The sequence below is a fragment of the Trichomonas vaginalis genome, chromosome VI (assembly GCF_026262505.1).
Source record: "Trichomonas vaginalis G3 chromosome VI, whole genome shotgun sequence".
In the NCBI taxonomy this organism is placed as follows: domain Eukaryota; phylum Parabasalia; order Trichomonadida; family Trichomonadidae; genus Trichomonas; species Trichomonas vaginalis.
Genome location: NC_067208.1, coordinates 7912233 through 7937845, shown reverse-complemented (window position 1 = coordinate 7937845; position 25613 = coordinate 7912233). Strand labels below are relative to the sequence as shown.

At 31.3% G+C, this 25613-nt stretch overlaps 8 protein-coding genes across 8 annotated transcripts, besides 1 other annotated feature; 3 read left to right on the top strand and 5 right to left on the bottom strand.

Moving 5' to 3' along the window:
* Positions 1 to 485: 485 nt before the first annotated feature.
* Positions 486 to 719: a mobile genetic element.
* A 286-nt stretch (positions 720 to 1005) lies between these two features.
* TVAGG3_0826110 (uncharacterized protein) lies at positions 1006 to 1860 on the bottom strand (the record flags this gene model as incomplete). Its single annotated transcript, XM_001315620.1, has 1 exon — positions 1006 to 1860. One exon carries the CDS (start codon positions 1858 to 1860, stop codon positions 1006 to 1008), a length of 855 nt encoding a protein of 284 aa, XP_001315655.1.
* Positions 1861 to 5124: 3264 nt separating this feature from the next.
* On the bottom strand, positions 5125 to 6781 carry TVAGG3_0826100 (uncharacterized protein; the record flags this gene model as incomplete). Its single annotated transcript, XM_001315619.1, has 1 exon — positions 5221 to 6384. One exon carries the CDS (start codon positions 6382 to 6384, stop codon positions 5221 to 5223), a length of 1164 nt encoding a protein of 387 aa, XP_001315654.1.
* Positions 6782 to 7431: 650 nt separating this feature from the next.
* Positions 7432 to 9411, top strand: TVAGG3_0826090 (uncharacterized protein; the record flags this gene model as incomplete). The annotated part of the gene is made up of 1 exon (XM_001315618.1): positions 7432 to 9411. The coding sequence occupies one exon, from the start codon at positions 7432 to 7434 to the stop codon at positions 9409 to 9411; it is 1980 nt and encodes a 659-aa protein (XP_001315653.1).
* Positions 9412 to 9865: 454 nt separating this feature from the next.
* Positions 9866 to 11046, bottom strand: TVAGG3_0826080 (uncharacterized protein; the record flags this gene model as incomplete). The annotated part of the gene is made up of 1 exon (XM_001315617.1): positions 9883 to 11046. One exon carries the CDS (start codon positions 11044 to 11046, stop codon positions 9883 to 9885), a length of 1164 nt encoding a protein of 387 aa, XP_001315652.1.
* Positions 11047 to 13697: 2651 nt separating this feature from the next.
* Positions 13698 to 14837, bottom strand: TVAGG3_0826070 (G-quadruplex RNA binding; the record flags this gene model as incomplete). Its single annotated transcript, XM_001315616.1, has 1 exon — positions 13882 to 14385. One exon carries the CDS (start codon positions 14383 to 14385, stop codon positions 13882 to 13884), a length of 504 nt encoding a protein of 167 aa, XP_001315651.1.
* Positions 14838 to 14856: 19 nt separating this feature from the next.
* Positions 14857 to 16002, top strand: TVAGG3_0826060 (pectin lyase-like family; the record flags this gene model as incomplete). The annotated part of the gene is made up of 1 exon (XM_001315615.1): positions 14857 to 16002. One exon carries the CDS (start codon positions 14857 to 14859, stop codon positions 16000 to 16002), a length of 1146 nt encoding a protein of 381 aa, XP_001315650.1.
* A 4499-nt stretch (positions 16003 to 20501) lies between these two features.
* TVAGG3_0826050 (palmitoyl-(protein) hydrolase protein) lies at positions 20502 to 21510 on the bottom strand (the record flags this gene model as incomplete). The annotated part of the gene is made up of 1 exon (XM_001315614.1): positions 20549 to 21490. One exon carries the CDS (start codon positions 21488 to 21490, stop codon positions 20549 to 20551), a length of 942 nt encoding a protein of 313 aa, XP_001315649.1.
* Positions 21511 to 21685: 175 nt separating this feature from the next.
* TVAGG3_0826040 (ubiquitinyl hydrolase protein) lies at positions 21686 to 25341 on the top strand (the record flags this gene model as incomplete). Its single annotated transcript, XM_001315613.1, has 1 exon — positions 21724 to 25341. The coding sequence occupies one exon, from the start codon at positions 21724 to 21726 to the stop codon at positions 25339 to 25341; it is 3618 nt and encodes a 1205-aa protein (XP_001315648.1).
* Positions 25342 to 25613: the final 272 nt, after the last annotated feature.

Sequence of the window (25613 nt, the reverse complement as noted above, 5' to 3'; positions counted from 1 at the left end):
AGTCCTGAAAATATTTCACTACCTCTGGTATTATCATATTTGTACTGTAATATTTTTCACTTATATCATACATTCCTTTTAATATATTGATATCGATGATTACTTTTTAATAACTCATCCCTTACAGATATAATTATTCTAAGGCAATCTCAGAAATGGTAGTATATAAAAAAAGTCAAACAAAAATTTTGAAAATCTATTAAACACTATTATTTATAAACAATAATTTCATAAAAAACTAATATTCTATCAGAATTAGCCAAAGCCACTAATCCTGTCTATTGCATTTCCAACACGATATTTTCCAACATCTATGTCAGCATCACCATCTTGTTCACTTTGATAGTTATTTTGGAATTCGCCTGATTTTGGCATTCTATATTCTTTCTTTGGTTTTCTTTGGATATGTCTATTCTTATATCCTTCATCGGAGTTATCTGATAGGAATGTTTCATTTCTTCCCTGTTTTCTAGAAAAAAAATTAAGGGTCCACAGTCCGGCCAAACAAAGGCTATCGTTAATGACCAAAATTTATATGGCATGGCCCATATCTATTCATAGATCATAAATCTAAATCATATTTATATTCTGATTTTAGAATAATTTTGGGATTTTGTCAACGAATAAGCTCCAAAAAATCGATTCAAGATAAAGACGATAACGATAATTCTCATTTTTACTTTCAATTTTTGAATAGTATTGAAAATGTACCGTGGACCCTTAATCATTGAAAACGCAAATCGGATCTGAATAAAGCTAATATTCTTATTATTTGTTCCTCAATCTTATATACTCAATATTAATATTTTTCCACAATATTTCATATGAATTTTTTTCTAATGTCAATCCGAACTGTAAATTTTATGCTATAAATCATCAAAGCAATTAGTATAGGATGAATATCAATCAATCTGTTATTATTTTACAGCTGAATTGTTAAAAAGAGGATTTTTATTTGTGAATTAAAATTTCCTCATTAATTTTTTTTTGAAGTTGTGGATAAATTTATGGTTGAGTAGGCGGTATATAAATTCCTTCTGGACCAGTTTGATGTCGGTTAGGATATTGATTCGTATTTAATAATGATGACTGTAACTCCATGCTTTTATAGTTTGATCGTTTTTTACGTAAAAACAGCATGCATATAAGAATTATGCAAATATCGCCGCCTAAGATAATAAGAGCAACAATAATAATCCAAACAACTGATACATTAGATTTACCATCGCCATCAGTGACATTAATATTTGGATCACAAATGAAGCCAGCTGGTGAATTAATATTTATTTTAGAAGAGGTTGAATCTGAAATGTTATAAAAGCTATAATATGATTTGTTTCCATCAATAAGTAAATCAGACCCATAATATGACTTACCTATGGTAAATATGATCATCTTTTTATTCTTGGATTTTGAATGAAAACTTGTGATAGAAGGACTACTAAGTGTTAGCGATTTTCCATCTGGTGAAATTGAGGAATGTTCGATATTTAAATTAGCCTTGATAACAGATGAATCGGATATATATAGCATGCAATATGTCTTATTTGTTTTACTTATATTAAATCCATAAGTATATGCTCCTGTTGAAATAACAGTGCGTTTACAATCTTTTGTTGAAAAGTTAAATGCAATCAGATCGCAATATCCTATTTTAGAGTTAGTTGAAATTACAAGTGTTCCTTTAGTTGTAAACTCAATTGCATTAATTTTCGTAGTTCCTAAAATATCAAGAGATGTTCCTGATGTTTGAACTTTACCTGAAACATTTATTGCTTTAGTGAATACAATTGTCGTAGAACTTGGAACGTAGAATTTAAGAGGATTTGAAGGAGTTATTGAATAAGAAAAATCAGGCATCTGCGAAATAAATATATGATATTTCTTATTTACACTATTAAGATATAATGATGGAATATTGCTCAACTTTAATGATTTACCATGGACTTAAACTTTTCTTGTATAATAATAATTATGAAATGATGAAATAAAAATTGCATTGTCACTTTTTGAAATAATTTACCAACTTATGAATCCAATTTGATAGTTCTCAGTCGGAAAATGATGTTTGGCAACAATTTTATGATGCAAATCCTGTTCCAGAACCTGTTTCAGGAAAAAGTATTCATAAAAGTTCCACCAAAAACGAGTGTTTCATCTTTGAATGTTTGTTTATCTGTATTACTACTGATAGTGCCATTTATTTTACGAACACAAACAATAAATTTCTTAATTCTGATTGTTCATTTAATAACTGCAGCAGTAATTCAGATGGTGGATCTCTCTACTTTAACTGTGATAGTTCGATTGTCCAATATCGATCATGTGGCTACAAATCAAAAACAAACTCCTATGGACATCATTCATATGTTTACTTAGTTGATAAATCAAATAATAAAAATTATCTTTATGAAAGTTCTTTTTATGAATGCGGAAATTTAGAAAAACCTAGAACAAATAGTCTTTGGCATGGAAATATTGAAGTTAAATCAATCAACACAAGTTTCTGTGAAGCAGACTATGACTCAGGAATAGTTCTAAATCAACCAACAAGTCTAAGTAATGTAACATATTCATCATTTTGTAACACAACATCAAATTATTTAATTTTAGAATTAGATAGTGGTAACTATGATTTTCATTTTTGTAATGTTTTGAATAATAATCATAAATATTCTGATTATGGAACATTTTATGCAGTTGATTCAACTGTTCTTATTGAAAACTGTTCATTTCTTGGAAACACAGGACCAGGAGTAGAATTTTATCATCTATTTTCTGGTTCAATTACAGTTAAAGATTCTTTCTGTGACAGAATAATATATAAAACATATGGATCAGTTACAACAAATAATGTTCAAAATATATGTTCTATTCATAATCTTTCTCACTTTTCATCATATCTCTGTGAAGCAGAATTTCCTATTTTAGTTCTAGTGATAAAGAAGAATATTTTCACAAAATATGAAATTGTTTATCATTATTCATATCATTTCATTACTTCTCTTTGTATTGTTTTAGTAAACTCATAAATGTTTATGATAAAAGAATATCAAGTTCATCAAAACTAATAAGGTTTTTCTTTCAAATTGAGCATGAGAAAACAATAATAATTCGCAGAAAATAAATATAAGTTTTTATTAAAACATAAAAGAACTTATAAGATAAATAAAACAATCTTAAGCATATGGATTTTCAAAATTATCATTTTCTTTTGGAATTTGATATACTGGAGCTTCAGATGAATTATTTTTATAATAAGGATTTGGAGAATTCGTTGTTGCTTGTTGATTAATTAATGATACTTCTAATGAATTCTCTTGGTTATTATTATTGTTGTTTCTAATCAATTTCAATGCTTTCTTTCTTAGATAATTATAAACAATAATAAAAATAATCATAACAACAACAGCAATAACACAAGGAGTAACAATTGCAGTAACTTTCCTCTTTGATAGATCTGTACCAACTTTACTATAAATATTAATTTTATTGACTGTATTAGAACCTATCTGATAGAAACTATATTCTGATTCACTCCCATCAATCACAAAATTTTCTGTTGTATCACTTGTTTTAATATTAATTTTGTTTTCAACTGATGAACTGAGTGTTTTAGATGGAAACACAACTGGTTTTAAGACGTGAAATTCGGGTTCATAAACATATTCTTTTTTAATTTCATTTCCTTCTGCATCTATCAAATCATAACGAACATTACCTTCAGATTCAATTTTAGTTGAAAATGAAGTTGTAATATAACGCAATATTCATCGTATGTTTCAAGTGGAATTTGATAGTTTTTGTCACCAACAATAACAACAGGATATGAACAATTAATCATTGAATAGTTAAAAGCAATAAATGAATAAAGAGCTGATGATTTATATGATCTAAACGTAAGATTTCCAGATGTTCTAAATTCAATAGCTTTTATGCGAGTTGTACCAAGAATATCTAAACTTGTACCACTTGTTGTGGCGACACCATGAAAGTCTTTCGATTCAGTGAAAACAATGATCGTATTTGGTCGAATAAACTTTCTTACTACATCTGGATAGTAAACTGTCTGAATATGGCGACCATAAGCTATGTATGGATCTTGTTTAACTGGTAATGATGAAATCGAGAGAGGAACGTTGAAATTCAAACTTTTCCCAGATTTATCATAACATTTGTAAGTTCGAGTGTTATAAGTAGACTGAATTGAATACCTAGTAGCAGTATCACCTCGATACCTACCATTATATCGTAAAACAATTATATTTGTTTGAGGAATTGAAGTAATATTCAAAATTGGTTGGGAAATATCGCCTTTTGTACTATAATAAATGGTATTTCTGTCTATACTTTGTTTGGATATTGAAATTTTAATCAAGTCATCATTGAGAATGCACAAAACAAAATCTTGATAATTTTGTATGTACGTTTCGATTGCGTATCAAAAATTCGAGTGATTCGTAGCTTCTTGGTACACAGAAAACGCCAAAATTTAATTTTGATGATCTAGATGTCACAATATCGTATGAACCACTTATGTTATCAATATAGTATACTTCACTGTTGATTTTGATATCATTAATTGTCAATGATGGATCATATGTGGAAAATGCAATGAAATATTTGTTGCGGTAATCATAATTTAGCGAAAAAGTTATTGTTAAGCCAGATGTATCTACAGTTTCTTCATAATATCCAGGTGATGTGATTAAAATAGAATTAACCATGGAGGAAAATATGGAAAACATTGATTTGGATAAAATTGCAAAAAAAAATCGGATCTCTATCGTTATATATCTAAATTCGACACCCAGAATTAATAGAAATAGTATATCTATAATGATGACATCGTTATGGAAAACTCATTTATATTTCTGGGGAGGAGGCAAATCAATATGATCTAAAAGTAAGATTTCCAGATGTTTGACGAATATTCATAGTTTCTCATGGAGTGAATGATAATAAATTTAAAAAATTGAACCAACAAAAGTTCTTATTTCCCATGGAGCAAGTATTTGTTTGAAAGATGAATATAGAACTTTAATTTCAGCTCACCAATTTCTGACATTCTCTTAAATTTTTTGACATCTAAAGTAAAGTTATTATAAATCAGCATATAGTACCTAACACAGCTGTTATACTTTATTGCGAGTACAATAAATATATAATGATATTTTGAGCGCAGTATGGAGCTTTGAAAAAAAAAATCAAAACACACATTTAGTAGTATGGATTTTCGAGGTTATTATTTTCAGTGGATAGTTGATATGTTGGTGCAGTAAAACCTTCGTCATTTTGATCATTTGACTGAGGAGCTTCATTAGAATTATTTTGATCCAAAAGTTCCAATTCAGGGTCCTTATTTTTACGATGTCTTCTAAAATAATAAACGAGATAAACAGCAATGAAAGTTACAATTGAAAAAGGAACAAAGATATAAATTAGAAGTCGGTTGTTCACTTCAGTATAGCCAACTTTAGAATTAGTATTGACTTTTCTGAAAGTGTAGTCAGAGATCTGATAAAAACTATATTTTGAGTTCTTGCCATCGATTACATAATTATCATCATAGATAGAACCATATGCAGCTAAATAAACTTTGTTCTCAAAAATATCTCCGTGTAAAACTATTAATTTTGGTGAGAAAAATGACTGATTATCTGATCTTTTAATGTCAGCACCAGTTCCATCTGGCTCAATTCTATTATATGCAAGATTTTTTGGAACTAAATAAGAAACAGAACGTTGTGCAGCAGCGTAGAATACACAGTATTTATAACCAGATGCTAAATTTTTAATATAATATTTATGTTCTCCTGAAAGAATAATTGGAAAATTACATTTTTCTGTAGAATAATTAAAAGTATAAAAATCACAAGATCCTAATTCACTAGTTGTAGAAAGAGTTAATGTACCTTTTGATAAATATTCAATTGCTTTTATTTTAGTTTTACCTAGAACAGAATGTGTTTTGCCAAAAACAGAAGCAGTTGCAGAAATATTTGCTGCACGAGAGAAAATAATGATTGTATCTTTGGCAACATTGAATACTAGATCTTGAGAAATTGTAAGATCACAATGATGAGATGTATAAGCTATTGTAGAATCATTGAATTCAAAGTTGCCAATGTCAATTTTATTAAAGAAGAAAAGTGGAATTCCTCGTGAATCATAATATTGATAAGTTTCATAAGTATAAAATGATTTTATTGGTGTGATTTTATATGTAGTATTTGTTGGGCTTCGATTACAATAATATCCGATCGCAATAATATTAGTTTTTGGAATAGAATTAATATCATTATCATTATTGTAAAGATCTCCTGATGCACTGTACGAAACCATGTTGTAATCTTTGGGTCCTCTAGAAATTTCAACTTCCATTGGATCGTAATTGATAATTAGTAAATAAAATTTCTGAAATCCGTAGCTAGAATATTTATTTAACGAAAAAGTTTGGACTTTATTTGGTGTGATACAAATTTCGAGAGAATTAAATGCTGATGGAATGAGGAAAACGCCGAAATGTAATGTATTTCCATTTAAGCCGCGAATATTTAAAGAGTAGATTAATGGATTAATTGAATAAACGCGACTGGTTAATTTAATACCATCATATGTAATAAGATCTTGATTTGTACAAAAAACCAAATAATAATTGTAATTGTTGTAGGATTTTAGATTAAAATTAATAGAATATAGTGAGTTATGTTCATATTCCATATAATAACCTGGTGAATCTACATTAATTGAATAAACTGAGGAGAAAAGCAAGGAAAACATAAGTATGATCAAAAATGATCAGATCTGTAACGATAGCTTCTCAATTTCAAAATTTTTGTGGTTATGTCATTTGTATTATATGCAACTTAGGTCAAGATTACAAATCATATAAAACAACGATAGGTATTATTTGGCCATATTTTTTGAATTTTTTATCTTAAAGCAACCCTTCACTAGTTGGCTTTCGTATATGATACTCAAGATGTTAAATACACACCGGATTATCATAATTTAGTCGACACACCAGTTGGAGTAGTTTCCATTAATCTTGATCCACGTGTCCAAATTATCGAAGGATATGATGCAGGTTTATATAGTTTTTTAAAGTGTGCTCCAACTCTTGAAAATTTTATAGTTCAAGATGGTTCAAATCTCGTTCAAATTCAAAAATATGCATTTTATAACTGTACTTTATTAAAAAGTATAGATCTTTCTAAATGCACTAAATTAACAACTATAGACAACTTCGCATTCTCAAATTGTTCATCAGCTGCAAATTTAATTTTACCTAATTCATTAACAAATTTAGGCGAAAGTTCCTTTTCTTATATGCAATCTATCCAAACGATTTCGATCCCTATATTAGTAGATAGATTTCCAAAAGAAGTCTTTGTAAAGTGTACAAAATTAAAAACGATCGATATTCAAATGGATTCACAACTCACATATATTGGATGGAACTCTTTTAGTTATACTTTAATCAATACTTTGTTCCTTCCGAAAAAATTGAAAACATTATATCAAGGCTGCATCGAATATACTGAAATAGAATCATTTACAATTCATCCCGAAAACACAGAACTTAGGATAGAAAACAGTATAGTTATCTCAAAAGATAATATAACTATTTTATATCCTACAAAGCTAACAGGAAATGTGAATATTCCATATGGAACTTTAAGAATTGGTAGTTCTTCTTTCAGTATGTGCAAAATTACTTCTATCAATATCCCTAACACTGTTAGAACTATAGGAACATATGTTTTCTATCGTACTCCTATATCCGAAGTAGTTATTCCTGATTCTGTAACTGATATTGGTTCATACGCATTTTGCACAAACTATTTAAAGAAAGTTACATTATCAAAGAATATAACAATCCTGCACGAGGCATGCTTTAGTGGTGCCCAAATCACGGAAATAGAAATCCCACCAAATGTAGAGCAAATTGATAATTGGTGTTTTACTGGGTACAAGTTAACTGTTGTTTACCTGCCTGATACTGTTAAGTTGCTTAATGGGAAAGTTTTTGATGATAATGTCGAAATAAAATTTGGAAATAATTCAAACTTGTATATTAACCAAGATTTCCTCATTCTTAATAAGCAGAATACAACGGTGATTCAGTATCTTGGACCTAATAAAAATTCTAAAATACCAATTCCATCAACAGTTACGACAATCGGAAAAAACGCCTTTCGAAATAAAACTAACTTAGCTGAGATAACATTTCAACCAGATTCCCAACTCGAAGTAATTGGTGAGTCTGCATTCTACAATTGTATATCTATGGTATTTACAGGTTTACCACAAACAGTAAAAACAATTAATAAATATGCCTTTTATCAATGTAATAAGCTGCAATCAATCAGATTCCCTAGTGTTACCTCAATAGGTAAAAATGCTTTCCACTATTGCATAGGACTTACCTCCGCAGATATTCAACTTTCCAGTGTTGACACTCTTGATGATTATACATTTATTGGATGTAAATTATTACCATCCATTAACTTACCCAGAAACCTCAAAAATCTTGGCATTGGTGTTTTCCATAGCTGTACGAATCTCAACAAAGTACTTTTTCCATCAACATTAATTTTCATCAAGGAATCATGCTTTCAGAATTGTGCACTTAATAATGTTGATTTATCTCAATGCGTAAATCTGCACGAAATTCCAGACAGATGTTTCTATAATAACGCTAATCTCCAGAGTATCACATTTCCTCCATCGATAAACACATTTGGTATTTCATCACTATCAATGACAGGAATTACATCATTCAACGTTACATCAACAGTTAACACAATTTCTACAAAAACTTTTGATGGATGTCAATCACTTACTGAGTTTATCATCAACCAAGATTCTGTTCTTACTCCATCCGGACTTGGTGTTGATGTTTTCAGAAACTGTCCTAAGTTACGAAACATCGTATGTCTCAGTCAAAACTTCCATGTAATAACCAGCGCATTGTTCACCCCTGATGACACAATCCTTATTATTTTCCCTCCAGCGTCGCATGTTTCTTCTTTTGGTCTTCCAGGAACAGTGAGAACAATCGGTGAAGGAGCATTCTCTTTCTGCTATAATCTTCAATCTATTTTCATTCCTTCTGATAGCCTTACAAGTATTTCTGCTCGCGCATTTGAGGGATGTACATCACACTCATGGATTAATATTCCTATATGCGTACGAAATATTGGTAATAATGCATTCAAAGATTGTTCTAGCCTTCAATGTGGAGTCAAAATTGAAAACAGTACTAAAGCATTTATCAATCAGATAGTTCCAAGCAGCGGACTCATCAAACAAGCATTTACCTCTTGTCGTGTCCAGTCCTGCGCTCGTGGCCTGCCAAAGACTTTACTCTCATATTCATCATTTGTTGTTATAATAATTATCTAAAAATATTCCTTATCATTAGTATTTTTCATTTTTATATAAGAAACATTCAATTTCTAAATGCATAACATTTGATATTGACTAAATGATCATATATCATAAGATAATTAACATAATAATTTGTAATTGTCACTTAAGTATGATATAGCAGTGATTATCAGTATTCAAATCATTCTGAGGAAGTAATTTTATCTAGTTTTCCTTAAATATATGCAATGTTGCAATATGAATGGTATATTTGAATATTAAATTTAGGTGAAATTTCCAAATGCATTGAAGAAAAATGAAAGACGTGGTACATAGAACTTTATTTAGCTAAATATGTTCGTTTTTGTTGTTGTTAACTAAATTAAAAGAATGAAACAAATTTTTTAAAATTGCTTGGTAATTATGAACTTAATGATTAGCATTTTTATTCCAAATGAAAATAAAAATTTAGTTTAAGCATGGATACTAACTTAATACTTGGTTATTTTAAAGATATCCATCTTTTGTTTCAGGAGCAGGATATAATGGCATTATAGGTGCTGGTGTTATGTATCCATCCTGTGGTGATGGTGGTTGTGCATAATAAGGTACTTGCTGTTGTTGAGGATATGGATTAACAAGCGGCCGAGAGTATGACTGAGTCCGTTGTGAACGTTCGGGATAATATGTCGGTTTTTGAACTGGTCGTTCACTTGTTTCTAGATTTAAGTTCAAAGGGTTAGATTGTAATGGATATTCTTGAACATCAGTAGAATGGTGCCCATAGATCAGACAGATTACTGGTATAGCAATAATAATCAACAGAACAACAACAGCTCCAATAATAATTCCAGCAATCTTTCCAGGTGATATTTTTGAAGCATTATCAGGATCTATTTCCTCTCCTTCTTCTGCATGTGTCATTATATCAGAAGGAGAATAAAAGCCAATCTGATAAAAATGTTGTTTTGAATAAGTATGCAAAATATAATTTGTTTCATTTGATGTTCCGTTATTTATAAATGTCATTTTATTATTCATCATTGATAAGGATGAAAGATATATTGTTATTGAAGGTCCATCAATTGATTTTTCATCATATGTTTCATCATATTTACGTTTTCCGAATTGATCAATGGAGTAGTGTCTAATGTTGGATTCAGGAATGATTTTAGATGCTCCTGTAGAGTATGTACAGTACTTATTGCCCCCATCAAGTAATTTATGCCTATAAGCTTTAGTACCTACAAGGACTAGATGATGATCATACTTAGCTGTTGAAAAGTTGAAAGCAACAAAATCGCAATATGCTGTTGATTTCATGGTAGATATGTTCAATGTACCATTTGAACGAAAATCAAGTGCTAATATTTCATCTGTGCCAAACAGATTCAGATAAGTGTCAGATGCGTTGGCAATACCTGATAAATCAGCAAATCTTGTGAATATAATAACTGTATGGCTTGGAATCTTGAAGGTGAGTGAATTTGAAGAAGAAACTAAATACGAATTCCTACCATAAGTTACTCTATAATCATTCTTTGCCTCTAAGAAGTTAACGACAATCAGTTTTTTGAAGAAAAGTGGAGATCCACTGTCATCATAATAATTTACAGTTTTAGAGTTTGTTGATGTTGAAATTGAATAGGTCGTATCTGTTCTTCCGGACATGGAATGATCATATCTGATTGCAATGATTTTAGAACTTGGTATTGATGTAAAATCAATTTTTTGTTCAAATAAATTTCCTTCTGTGCTGTAATAAATTAAGTTAGAATCGTCGGACCCTTTTGAAATTTGAATATTGATAGGATCATTATTGATAATCAATAATAAATAACTTTTTGATGAAGACGAATACTTTGAAATTGAATATGTTGATGACCCTGATGGAAGAAATAGATATTCGAGTGTGTCATGAGTTTTGGGGATAAGGAACAGGCCGAATGATAAAAATGAAGAAATGGAAGTCTTAATTTCCATTGAAGTTGTTAAATTAGATAGCTTGTAAATGCAATTGCTTAATACAAATCCGTTAATTGTCAATGATTGATCATAAGAGCAAAATAAAATATAATATTCATAATCTGCAAGAGATAAGAGGCTAAAATTAATTTGAGTGCCTGCACCGTCAATACTTGTTGCATAATATCCTGTTTTAGAAATCTCAATTGAATAAATTAAAGTAAAAAACAAGAAATACATAAAATGATAAAAAGTAATCAAACTTTTCAGATAAATTCAATTTTGTATGCCTCAAGAATTTGTTTTCACATTAAACATGATAAGCAATAATAATTTACCGTATAAATGATCTGAAAAATGTAAACTTCACAATTTGTAATATTGAAAATAATAACAAGAGAATAAAGCATATTATATTTAATTTGAAACTTTTGAGAGTTTCTCACAAAAGTTTCAAAATTTGATTTTGGAGAAAAGTGACATTTATAAAATTTTGGGTTCTTATATTCGTATTTATTTCCATCAATAGCAATTTGGACATCAAATCTTTAAAAGCTGTAGAAATGAGAGAATGTACATCTATATGTGTGTATTAATTACTAATCAATATCAATGATAATAAGCATAAAAATTCCTAAATTGCCAAAAATTCTTGGCCCTTGCTAACTCCTTTTTAGGTCCAACATGTGAAATAAAAGATCCAATAATTTGATCAAGGAACTATTAATTTTTGCATGAAGTGAAAACTTCAGAAAGTAGGGAAATTAAACTCTAAATCTTCTAATTCGGAAGATTAATTTTGCAGGCATTTCTGTGGCAACTTCTGGGAAAATGCTGAATGAAAAGGAATTATCTGCTTCACAAAGAAATGTTGAAAAATGAGTTAGGTTATGAATAAAATATTGATTAGTCACAACATTTTCAGTTGTGATATGATTATTATACTCTAATCTATTACAAAAAGAGTTTTTAATTGAGAGAGATGCAGATGAAGATATATAAAATTCTTTATTCGGTCCCGTATTTCCAAAAAATGAACAGTTTTCTATTAATGCTCTATGAGAATTGACATTAAATGTTCCTTGATATACCATTGATTGAGAATTTTTTAATACATTACAGAAATCAAACTTCAAATCGAAACACATAGTAATATCAATGATTATATAATCTGATGTGTTGTTACAAAAAGATGAATATGCGCTGCAACTAGAATATATTGCATTTGAAAAGCTTATTCCTGATATCCATTTTGCTTGACAAAAACTAGTATTGATTGATTTTACAACGATTTTGCCATGGTTGAGATGATTTGTTTCAGATTTTTCTTTTTTTCCACATTGGTTGAAAGAACTTTCGTAAATGAAATTTTTATTATCTGTTTCTTCGACTAATTCAACATATGAATTATGGCCACTTCCATAGTTTGTTTGTGATTTATAACAGCAGGATCTGTATTGAACAATCGAACTGTTACAACAAAAGTAAATTGCACCGCCGTATTTATTACTGCTGCAATTAAAAAACAAGCAATATGAATGAAGAAATTTATTATTTTGGTGCTCGAAAGAAATTGCACTATTAAATGTAATATCGAAGAATCTTCCATTATAAATAAAGCATTCGTTTGCTTTTGAAATTGTTTGAGCATTTTTACCTCTTATAGGTCTTGTGTTTGGAGAACTGTTATAAAAGAAAGCCCATATATCTTTGGGGGCCAAATCAGTGTGTAGATGCTTAATAAATACTTGAATACTGTTGTATAACAATGGAAAATTTCCAACATTCATAAAAAATAAAATTTCAGCATATAAATTTCCTAAAATAAAGTGGACTTTAAATAGGCTAATAAGAAACTATTGTTAAGTTACTGGAAAACGTAAGAATTTTATTTCAATTTGAATTCAATTTTGAAGCAAATATATCTGCAAATTTACTAAATTTTCTTGAACAACCATATTTTATTATCATATTAATTATTTGATAAATAAAATTAAACGGTTTGTATCAAAAGTGACATATAGGAACGTTGAATTGGTTGAAATTTTGTTTGGTTTACATGGAAATATTATTAAATCCTTTGTAAACCATTTTGATCTTTTGATTAAATTAAATAACTTACTTATTTCTAGAAGTTTTATCAGATTTTGATGATCAATTGTATAAAATGTATTTAAATGTAAAACATTTTCTGAATTTGATGTGAATTTAGACTTCTTGAGCTTGGCGTATGTAAACAAAGAATGAGCATCCGTTATTGCTACTTAATATGAGTTATGTATTAGAGAATAAAGTTTATTTTATCAAAATTTATATCAAAAAAAACTAATTCATAAAGATTTTTATCATTTTCCAATTAATAAACTGTTTAGCAAACAAGAAACATTTAATATCAATCAAAAATAGTCAAAATATTTCGAAAATTTAAAAAACAAATAAATTATTAAAAATTCAATGTAATGTCTATGATATATCATAGCAAAATAGCATAAGCATGCATATATTGGCATGAAATTAAGATAGAAAAAAAATATTCAAAAATTATCCACAAATTTCGGGATTTTTGTAAAAGATAAAGAGCCGAGAACCGATCTCAAGTACATCGTAATCTTTCAAATGCACGATTTCATCTTTTTTGATTAATATTCCGTTTACAAGGATGAAACTTCCTTCTACATGAATGTAGAACTCGAAATCAGTAGACAAAGTAAGTTTGCAATGGTTTCGTGATACTTTTGATGAAATTTCATGATTACTTGAAATATCAATGTCACAATTTGTTTTTGGAGACTTTCTACCAATGATTGTAGTTGTTTTATTGATTGGATAGTTCCTATCTTGTCCAATTAGTATGGCAAGTGTATTTTTTTCGAAATTTGTTTTTGAATTTTCTAAAATTTGTTGAATTCCGAATTTTTCTGTACTTTTGTCTTTACTATTCGCTATATTGTCTAATATCTTATTGATTCTTTCTGTTAAATTCTCCTGGTTTCCGGGAAATTCTGATAATGGCATTGCTAAGATGTTTTTACGAACATCTTCCATGAAACTTTCGAATTAGTCATCTTTTCCTCCTAAATTCTTCATTTTTTGTTGAATTTGCGTTGGTGTTCGAGAAGGATTGAAATATTGAGAATATTTTAGCAGTAATTCAGTTCCATCAGTAATATTTAGTGATGATACAATCTTGTAAAGGTAAATTGTCTCGAATTTTGAAAAAGGAATGTTTTTATAACCAAAAATACCATCTTTCAATTCTTTTCTTATCTTATCAACAAGTTCTGGTGTCTTAATTATCTCTAAAAATCTGCTATAAGCCAATCCTAAGCTTTTGAACCTATTTAAATACGTAGATTGGTATTTCATAAAATCTGTATATTGATTTGTAAGAAATATCCATGTTACTAATATGTCATCTTGTAGAGAGAACCCATCTTTTTGTCGTGGATCAATTCTTTTGTTTATTTCATTCAATTCTTCACTCATTTCTTATTTTTGTCACTTTTTTGATAAAAAATGTTTTCTTTTCTTCTTTTTTCTGCTAGATCAAATAAAATACTTCAACGAATTGCTCCTCTTTTTAACGGAAATAACGTTACATTTCAAACAATGCAGAAAGTTAGTCTTTCTTACACTAATCATCCACTATTTACATCAAAATCACGATTTACCTTTGGCGACCTCGATATAAACAGTATCAAATTTACAAATTCTTATGCAAAGATAATAAAAGGCAATTTTAATAACATTAACATTCGAAATTGCGTATTTTCAAATTCAAAATCTCCTCTCGAAGTCAAATCAGGAATTGTTTACCAGCATGAAATTAAGGAAGGCATGATATTAACCAGAAAGAACATTTCGTTAGTTATTTCCTCAAGCGTTTTCAAAGATTTAAGTACACACAAAAAACAACGCGGAGGAGCCATTACAGCTACAGAAACAGCCATCGCAGTAGCAAGATGTCTATTTGATAAATGCAATTCTATTGATGGCGGCGCAATTTACTGCGAAACTGTTGGATTAGAACTACGCTACGTTGGATTTCATAGCTGCAATTGCCCTCTTAATGGTGGCGCTATATATTTGAATGCTTCTTTTGTTGATGCAAAAATGATTGAATTCATAAACGGAGAAGCAAAATTTGGAGCGGCGGTCTACGCAATAAATTCTCAAATCGAAATGAATAAAGTATCTGTTACAGGAAACACTGCTAGCGAAGGCGCATTTTTCATAGAAAATACAGAAATTTTATTTAATGAAACATTCTTTACGAACAACAGAGGAGGACTGACATCAAGTACTGCCGCAATCTTCTTCCAAAACTCTCCTATTGAAATTGCTTCTGTTCATTTCCAAAATAACACAAATCCAAGTGGCCCGTCCATTTTAAGAGCAAAAGGTAATTCTACTTTAAGGGTTATCGAGTCTTCATGCTTTCCAAAGAATTATAAGCTTCCAATTCATGCAGAAGGAGAATCTAAAATTATTCAGCTTGAAGAATGTCCAGGAGTGACAGATACTATGCTAGATACAGAGGAATCTGATAGAGTTGAACTTGTTATCAAGAATAGCACTGGTTCCTTTGGATTTGCTCTTGCAATGTTAGCAATAATTATTACCCCGTTTGCATTGGCTTTTTCACTTCCAAGATTGTTGTAATTAATAAACTATTTCTTTTAGTTTTCAATAATACTAATACCCTACGTTCCCAACTTCTGGAAAACGGTTTTTCACCCTTATGATCAGTTTCAGACACTTTGGGAGTCTCCCAAACTTTGATATTTTGCATTATGATAGAGAAACGTGTCTAGTTTAACGCACAGTTGTTTTAAAGGCAAATGATGATATCACATGAAATTATCAAATTATCAAATTTTGAAGTACCAGTCCAAAGGGTTAATTAGATCCTACACAGATGTGCGATAGTGAAACATATGTGTTCTTGATTTGAGAAGTCCTACTGATAGAGGTATGAATCTCACAGCTTTGTGTGAGTGTGTCTGACACTTGTATAGAGTGGAATATGCGCCGACATATATTATATAATAACATGTAGTTGATAATTATGAAAAAATAGAATTTGATGCGAATGATATTGAAAGTTGTTTTGTAATTTGATATTTTTCTTATATGTGTTAATTAGTAAATGGCTTGCTTGTTGTGATAGTACTGTGAAAAATGAAAGGTATTTTAAATTAAAAAATTGAGATTTTGAGATATCTCTAGAATTAAGAATTTATTATGTATTTGACTTTTATATAACTATGTGTAAAGGATCTCGATGTCTATATGCTTTAAATAAAATTAAATAAAATGAGATAAAAAATTAAAATGGACAAGAAGATATATGGAAATGTAATTTGTATTGTGTTGGTTGTTGGCAAAATGATTTTAATACAGATTTAAGGATTTGGAATGGATTTGGAATTAAATGATTTTAATTCAAGGAGTAATAAGATTTTGAACTGGTTTTTATTTTGTTAATGTAAACTCCTTCCATAGGATATGTATTAGAAAGATCAATGTCAAACTTTTTGAAAGAATTGTTTTTTTGTTGAGCGATTTTCTCATATTTAATAATATATTTAAGTTGGCGTATCTTACGCCCTTCCAAAAATATGTATTAGAAAGATGACTTATAATTTCATAAATTATTTTGTCCCGACGGTTTGAGCTGTTATCAGAATGGTTGCTTACACAATGCGTCAGCAAAATGTCGGTTGGGGTGCCCTTCTTGGCCTCCTGAGTACTCACCAAGATACCCCCAGCTCCCGCAAAACACCTCCCTTAGGTGCGCATTACCTGACGGCATTATTTTGCAATTATTTCAAATTTTTTAGATGTCTTTTGTTAAAGTTTGTTAACTAAAGACTTGAAAACAGCTTACCGCTTCAAGCTGCTCTCTTCCCGGTTCCTCTGCCGCAATCTTCTGTTTGATTGTGCGCAAAGCTCTCCTCCTTGTGAACTTTGCCTGACAGATACACCTGGGAGACAGCATTCGGACATCTTACCGCTTCAAGCTGCTCTCTTCCCGGTTCCTCTGCCGCAATCTTATGTCTGATTGTGCGCAAAGCTCTCCTCCTTGTGAACCATGGCTGATAGAAAGAACTGAAAGACAGGATAGGAGGAACATGCCGGTTCAAGTTAACTTGCAATATGCTTCTGATTAGTGATTTTAGATGAAAGATTAGCGAAATCGCATTTAATTTGGATAGAAGGATTCAATTTTATGAAGCAGGCTCGTAGAAAATATGCAGGAATAGCACAATCTTTCGCAATCACAACGATTGCAAAACTTTGACCGACAAGAGTGTATTGTGCACTCTTGTCGGTCTGCATGTCTCATTCCGGGAGACATTGTCACTGCATGTCTCCCAGAATGAGACAATCTTCCGCATTCATAACTTGAATGCGGAAGTTTGACCGACAAGAGTGCACAATACACTCTTGTCGATCTAAATGTATCTTACAATCAAAGACACTTTCATACAATCTTTTCGAAGTTAAAAAAAAAATTTAATTATTTCTTTCTTTTGTTTATTAAATCGCCTTACTCACGTACTAATCTCTTTTAGAGACTCTATCGAGCTATCCCCACATATAAACCTGTGACAATAATACATATTTACTCTCTTCATATTCTGATCTCATGACACATTATCGCAAAAACTATAATTATACAACACATCTCATAAAGTCTCATTTTAGCCCTATCTAAGCGTTCAAAACCTATTTTCCACACGTAATCTGATTCTTCTGGCTCCGCTGATTCGATTTCTGCTGTCAGATCGTGAAAATATGCATCACATAAAGAGATAAACACAACTCAAAATTATTGCTTTTTTTTCAAATTGTCTATTCATCCATCTTTACATATTTATTATCTCCTCCGTTTCCCCTCACAAATTCTTTTAATTTTCTGAATAATACGTATAATAAAATGAATATCTCAAAAACTAAAACACAAAATTAATGTTGGAAAATGACTAGATATAATCTGAACTTTTGAATTCATACATTTTTGGAAAAAATTGAATTTTCAAAAAAAGAGCTTATTTAGGTATGAACCTGAAGAGAAATTTTAAGGAAAATATTAAGTTGTGCAATTTGCATTTATCTCTTTATGTGATGCATATTTTCACGATCTGACAGCAGAAATCGAATCAGCGGAGCCAGAAGAATCAGATTACGTGTGGAAAATAGGTTTTGAACGCTTAGATAGGGCTAAAATGAGACTTTATGAGATGTGTTGTATAATTATAGTTTTTGCGATAATGTGTCATGAGATCAGAATATGAAGAGAGTAAATATGTATTATTGTCACAGGTTTATATGTGGGGATAGCTCGATAGAGTCTCTAAAAGAGATTAGTACGTGAGTAAGGCGATTTAATAAACAAAAGAAAGAAATAATTAATTTTTTTTTTTAACTTCGAAAAGATTGTATGAAAGTGTCTTTGATTGTAAGATACATGCAGACCGACAAGAGTGCACAATATACTCTTGTCGGTCAAACTTCCGCATTCAAGTTATGAATGCGGAAGATTGTCTCATTCTGGGAGACATGCAGTGACAATGTCTCCAGGAATGAGACATGCAGACCGACAAGAGTGCACAATACACTCTTGTCGGTCAAACTTCCGCATTCAAGTTATGAATGCGGAAGATTGTCTCATTCCGGGAGACATGCAGTGACAATGTCTCCAGGAATGAGACATGCAGACCGACAAGAGTGCACAATACACTCTTGCCGGTCAAACTTCCTAATACAAAATTTGATTCCCTTATTATCTTCTTAACAAAACTTAAGATTTCAATAATACATCATGAAAACATTCATTTACTACATTCACACTGTTATTCCTTTCTATAAATTAACTCATTTAATAGAATCTTGTTTTTATATCTTATTATTTTCTCATAATACTTCTAATTCCTCTATTTCCTCTTCCACATAAAATTTAATTTTGTAATGCTATCATATACACTTAATGTTTTCAAATTTTCAGATTTAAATTTAATCTTTATTTTCATCATCATTTATAATCTTGTTCCTATATAAAGTTATAATAAATTATCGTCAGATTCTAATATTTATGATTCTTACTACTCAATTCAATATAATTATGTTAGTCACTCATATTCAGGAGAATAATTTAAAAATCTATAGCTCATATTTTGATAGTTATATATTTAGATGATATATATTGCAATTCCGGTTTCAACACGATCAAATGCCAAACCAAGACAAAATATATATGAATTTTCAAAATATCGATTTACATTAGAATCTATATCTAATTTTATCAATACACAAGTAGGGAATGTTCAATACATCTTTGAGCAACGTGAATAGCACAATTTTATAGGATTATTTGTTGATTATATAAAATATAAGCCAAATCGAATCTGCTGTATAGTACTTTAGTTTATCATTGAATGTTAAATGTGTTCAGATAAATATTTGAGTCAGATATCGCATTTTCTAATTTCAAAATTTATCTCATGAAGTTAGAATTTATTTGATCATACAACATCATGTTAGTCAAACTAGAGTTCAATGGCGATTCTAAAATGGAACAAATGCTTGTTTTATCAAAATGTTAAAATATTAATCTAAAAAACTTAATATCTAACCAAACCATTCTAGAATTATTATATACAGGTATAGGCAATCTAAATGCACACGGAATTCGGAAAATTAAAAAGAATATTTATGAGATTATTAAATCTTATGTAATTCAATGAAAAGTAGATAATATGAATATCTATAGGCTATATATCAACATATGAGTTTTTGGTTTGGTCATGAAAATTTTCCAAGAGTTGGAAATATAGGGTAATTTTTTTTAATCGAGATTTTAATAAGAGTGCATTAATATCATGCCCTTTTTCTCTATGAATATGTATAGCTCAGTAGATAAACTTCAAGATTGGCTTCGGATTTTGTTTTTTATTCGTTGGTCGATCAATAAACCATAGAGTATAATGTAAGTCACACGAAGGAACCCCTCAACAGTTTTCCAAATAAATCAGAAGTTAAATTTATTACTACGATCAAGCGAAGTAAAATTGGAGAAATCAAATTTTGATCGTTCTCTCATTAAAATTAATTCCGGAATATCTTAAAAAGTTCTTTACATAAAGAAAAAGGATTTATCCGTATAAAAAGTCCGATTTTAATTGCAAAAAAAACATTACAAAATTTAATGGGCCATCATATCTGCAATACTGGTGAAATGTGCCTGTTGGCTGATCTGTTGGTCATCTTCCGTGGTCGATATTCCTGAATATTCAGTGATTCCGAACACATTGCAAAGGAAAACAATTTCTTGTTCAAGAACGTATCTCTTTCTTGCATTATTGTGTCCTCCTTCGATAGTTAATAGGAATTTTTCTTTGCTTCCGTAAAGGGAGAAAATTTCTTGAGATTCATTGATTCCTACGAAGTTATCTTGGTAGGCATGAACGAATAAAGCTGGAATTGTTGCGTTTTTCAACTCATCGCGGTAATTTATATCATTCATTGAGAAATTACCGTATTTTTTCACAGCATTATCAACATATGGGTACAAAATATACGCCAGTCCTCTTAAGAAGATGTTTCTCGATGTGAAGTCCATAAGGACATCCCATAAAGAAATATAAGAAGAATCGCAAATTATTCCTGAAATATCAGTATTTTCGCAAGCAAACCAGGCGGCTGTAGCAGCACCCATAGATCGTCCGAAGAGTGCTACGTTTTCGATTCCGTATGTTTGCCTGATGAAATTAATGATGCATCTTACATCATCTCTTTCGGTATAGCCCATTCCGAGTGTTTCACCTTCGGACATTCCAGATCCGCTTAAATCTACGCAGACAACTGAAATTCCGAGATCATAATAATGACGAGTTAAAAATGCTCCTTCTCTTTGCGAACTAGCATTACCATGCAAATATAAAACTGCTGGATTTCCTGAAATCTTCTTGGTAGCCATGTAAATCGAACCAATAATTTTGAGTCCTCTGGAATTTTTTAATTCAAAAGGAATACGCGCAACATATTCTCCTGACAACGATTGCATTGCATCTGTGAGCGAATTCGGATCGTAATTAGATCTTGGAGGCCTGTAAACAAATTTAGCGAGATATTTTTGAAGCCACATTTTTATTTGAGAAGGTAAAAGAAATTTGTGAGATAAAAAAATCATTTGAGAGTTCCTATCGGATAACTTAGAAATTATTTATAGGACCATTAGAGGAATAAAATTTATCATCGTTTAAATTTTTTATTGATCCTGGCGGATTTGAATATTTTATTAATATTTCTCGTGTTGAATAGAATAGAATTAGGAAATCCAAAATTAACGATAAAATTTATAGCCTCATAAAGAAAATTATGAGCTCCCAGTCTGTATTAGACGAAATTAAGCAAAAAATATCAAGCGAAAAGAATGCAGACGACTTGCTCAATACCGTAGTTAAGGATTTTAAGATTTTTGTTAACCTAGACGGACTTTATCAAATTTCGGCCGATATCTTAAGTCAAGTGATCACTAAAGTTGGTTCCCTATCTGATGACGTACAGAAGACTTTAGAGCAAAAAATTAATGCCAGTTATCCTCAGGCCGAAGCTCAAAAATTACTATCAATCGTTAAAAATCTTCCTAAATCAAGCTCCGAAAACTCACGGAGTGATGTACAAAGCATTCCTAAATCGCCCTCACAAAACAGTGTCGGTGGGTCATCACAGCCATTTGATTATGATTGGTTGATCACCGACTGGGATAAAATCGAGAAGGAAGCCATATCCCCCGAGTTTACTATTGATAATCTGAACTTCTACATGAAGTGTACAAAGCCCTCCACCCCGACACAGTTCTTATCTGTTAAAGTCGTACTGAACACTGCACCTGGAGGACCCAAAACGCATCAATTCCAAATCACTCTGAAAAATACTACAGCTGGAAAGTCAGTTACTAAGATGTCTACGAAAGCTTTTGGAAAAATCAATGCATATGAAACTTACATGATGGCGCAAAACAAATTCATCAACGGAGATGATGGATTTGTCGATAATAACACCATCCTCATCCATCTGCATCATCCTGTTTCGGTTCCAAAGAAAGCCCCTCTACAGCCAAAGACACAACCAACACAACAACCGCAGCAACACTACGTACCGAGAGAAAAAGTCCCAACGCCGCCACCTGTTCTTCCGCCACAACAACCTGAAAAATCATCAAAAGAATTGACAGGCTGTGTAGGCATTCGAAACCAAGGAGCGACATGCTACATGAATTCTCTTTTACAGAGTTTGTTCCATTTGCCTGCTTTCCGTCGCATTGTCTATCATATGCCAACGACAGGCACCGAAGACCCCTCAAAGTCAATACCGCTTTGTCTGCAGCGCCTGTTCTGCCAGCTACAGTTAAGCGAACATGCAGGTTCTACGATAGAATTGACAAAAAGTTTCGGATGGAACCAAAGAGAGACAATGCAACAGCAGGACGTACAAGAATTCTGCAGAGTATTAATGCAGACGCTAGAATACAAGCTTAGCCATACGGATTTAGCAACAGCGATTGATAATTTGTTTAGAGGTCATACGAGAACATATATCAGATGCACGGATGTCGATTTCAAAAAAGAAATTATCGAGGATTTCAAGGATTTAAGCTTGGTTGTTAAAGGATGCAAGACATTACGCGAATCTTTACAAAATGAGCTTGCTCCTCAAGATATGGACTCTTTATACGAAACAGATGATTTCGGAAAACAGAAAGCTGTCATGGGAACAGAGTATATGGATTTCCCTTCAGTTTTACATATTCATTTACGTAGATTTGCAAGAGATTATGAACGAAACACTTCAGTTAAAATCAACGATTACTTTGAGTTCCCTGCCGAACTCGATCTTGGCGAATTTCTCGCTAAAGACGCAGATCACTCGAAATCCAACATTTACGACTTATACGGAGTACTTGTACACTCAGGTGGTTCAATGTGTGGCCACTACTACGCATTCTTGAGGATATCTCAAGATCCACAGTGGTACAAATTTGATGATCAAAATGTAACAAAAGTTTCAGCGGACGAAGCCATCAAAAACAATTACGGTGGCATGGATGGTACTCATGAACGCTCTTACAGTGGTTATATGCTCATCTACGTTCGTAGAGAAGATGCTCCAGTTATATTTGAGCCAATTCCTGACGAAACAGTTCCCAAACACCTCAGAGAATACTACGAATACACACAGACGAACAAAGGTGCTGATCATGGCCCGATCGAGATCAATTTAACTTCAGAAGATATTTTGAAGTCAAATTGTCAAAAATGGATCACCGGATTCATGGGACAGAGTCAACAAGCGATCCATCTACCCCGTGAAAAGCCTCTTTCCTCCCTTTACGAATCCGCTGCCCAAGTATTGAACAAAGACCCCTCAAAAATCAGGATTTGGAAGTGCCAGCCTTATTCTATTCCTAAATCCATTGTTGTGCCAAGCGATCAGCCACTTAGTTCACAGTTCCAAGGCGGTTCTTACGCATTCATCCAAGATTTGTCAGAAAATGAAAAAATTGAACTTGATAACGTACAAAAACTGACAGTTTTTATGAAATTTTTCTTCCCTGGCGATCAACCGTTTTTCCATTACATTGGTGCAGCTTATCCTCTTCCTGAAACACCACTTGAAGACCCTGCAATTCAAGCATGTGAATCAGTAGGACTTCCAAAAGAAACACCTTTATTATGCTTCCAAGAAACTGTTCAGAAAACTGCTGTTTTAGTTTCCTCGAACAATTTAAGTGAAGCAGCATGTGGAGCAGGAGCAATTCTTGTCTGGCAAGTTGTTCCTGGTACTGATGTTCCTATTTCAAGAATCGAATTAGAAAAAACAAACAAAAACTTAGATCATGTTTCAAGATCATCATCTTTGAATGAAATGAGTAATTTACAGAGTATTTTGTATACAGATGTTTATCCTGAATCAAGACCAATAACAGTTGATCAGTATTTGGAGAGAAAATTACATCAAATACGTGTAGTTTTGTGTAATGTTGCAACTCCAAATCAACCATCCGCTGTTGTTAAATTCCCTTCAAATCTGAGATGGAATGGTGTCAAACAGTTCATTGCGAGTGCATTGAAATTGGAGTATTCACCACAAGAAGATTCAATGAGATTGTTCAAGAGACAACCTGGATTTAATTTACCAATGAAAACTCCTATCAACGCGAAATTGACACCTTCAATGGCTTCTTTAATTGCTTGTGAAGATACATCGAGTTCTCTTCAAAAAGAAACGAAACAAGAACATAAAGAACATCCATGGCTTTATTTCCAATTGTTCAAAGGAATTCCTGAAGCATCGAATTCAACGATGACAAACTTTTCTGTCCAGTTTTCAGCTGATTCAGTTAAAGTTGACACGACATCGCAATTGTTGATGCCAAGTACATGTCCAATAAGAGAGATTGCGAACGAAATGGTCAATAGATGTCTCATGGCAAGAGCGACAAATCTGAGAGCTCTTCACATCAACTATCACAAGATTCTTGGTATTTTGGATCTCCAAGAACCAGCTCCTTCTAATTTTGGAGATTCAATCATCAGATTCGAAGTTACTCCAATAGAACAGACAGATCTCAAAGAAGATGAACACTTGGTTAGTGTTGTTCGTGGTTACATTGATAAGTTCGAGATGCCAAGACTTGCTGCGGAACCTTTCTTGTACATGATCAATGAGAAAGATTCACTTAAATCTATAAAAGAAAGTTTGCTTGACTGGGCAGGAGTTTTGAAAGTACAACAAGATGCTTGTATTCTTCACATCATCAAAGATAAGAAGATAAAGAAAGATGTAACAGACGAACAACCAATTTGGCCAGAAATGAAGAAATCTTCTATTCTTATCATTGAACCATCAATGCCTAGGTCTTCATCAATGATGAGAAGTGGCAATCTTCCTCTTCAACGGAAGAATGATTCTTCTGTTCGTATTTTGAACTGATACCTTTTTTTAATGTTTTATTTATTGTACAATAAAAAAATTTTGTTTATTTTATTAAATATAGAGTAAATTTTTATTGAATATACAACACTAATAAGATCAAAGTAAATATACAATAAAAGATATTGATTTTTCTGTTTCGAATTTTATTTCTATAGTTTCTGCTACTGTAAGTAATTGAAAATCTTCATGATGATCCGCTCATTTTCTCTTTAAATCAAGCAAGATCAATCTTATCAAATCCAAAATAAAGATCATTTCATGAGCAGTCT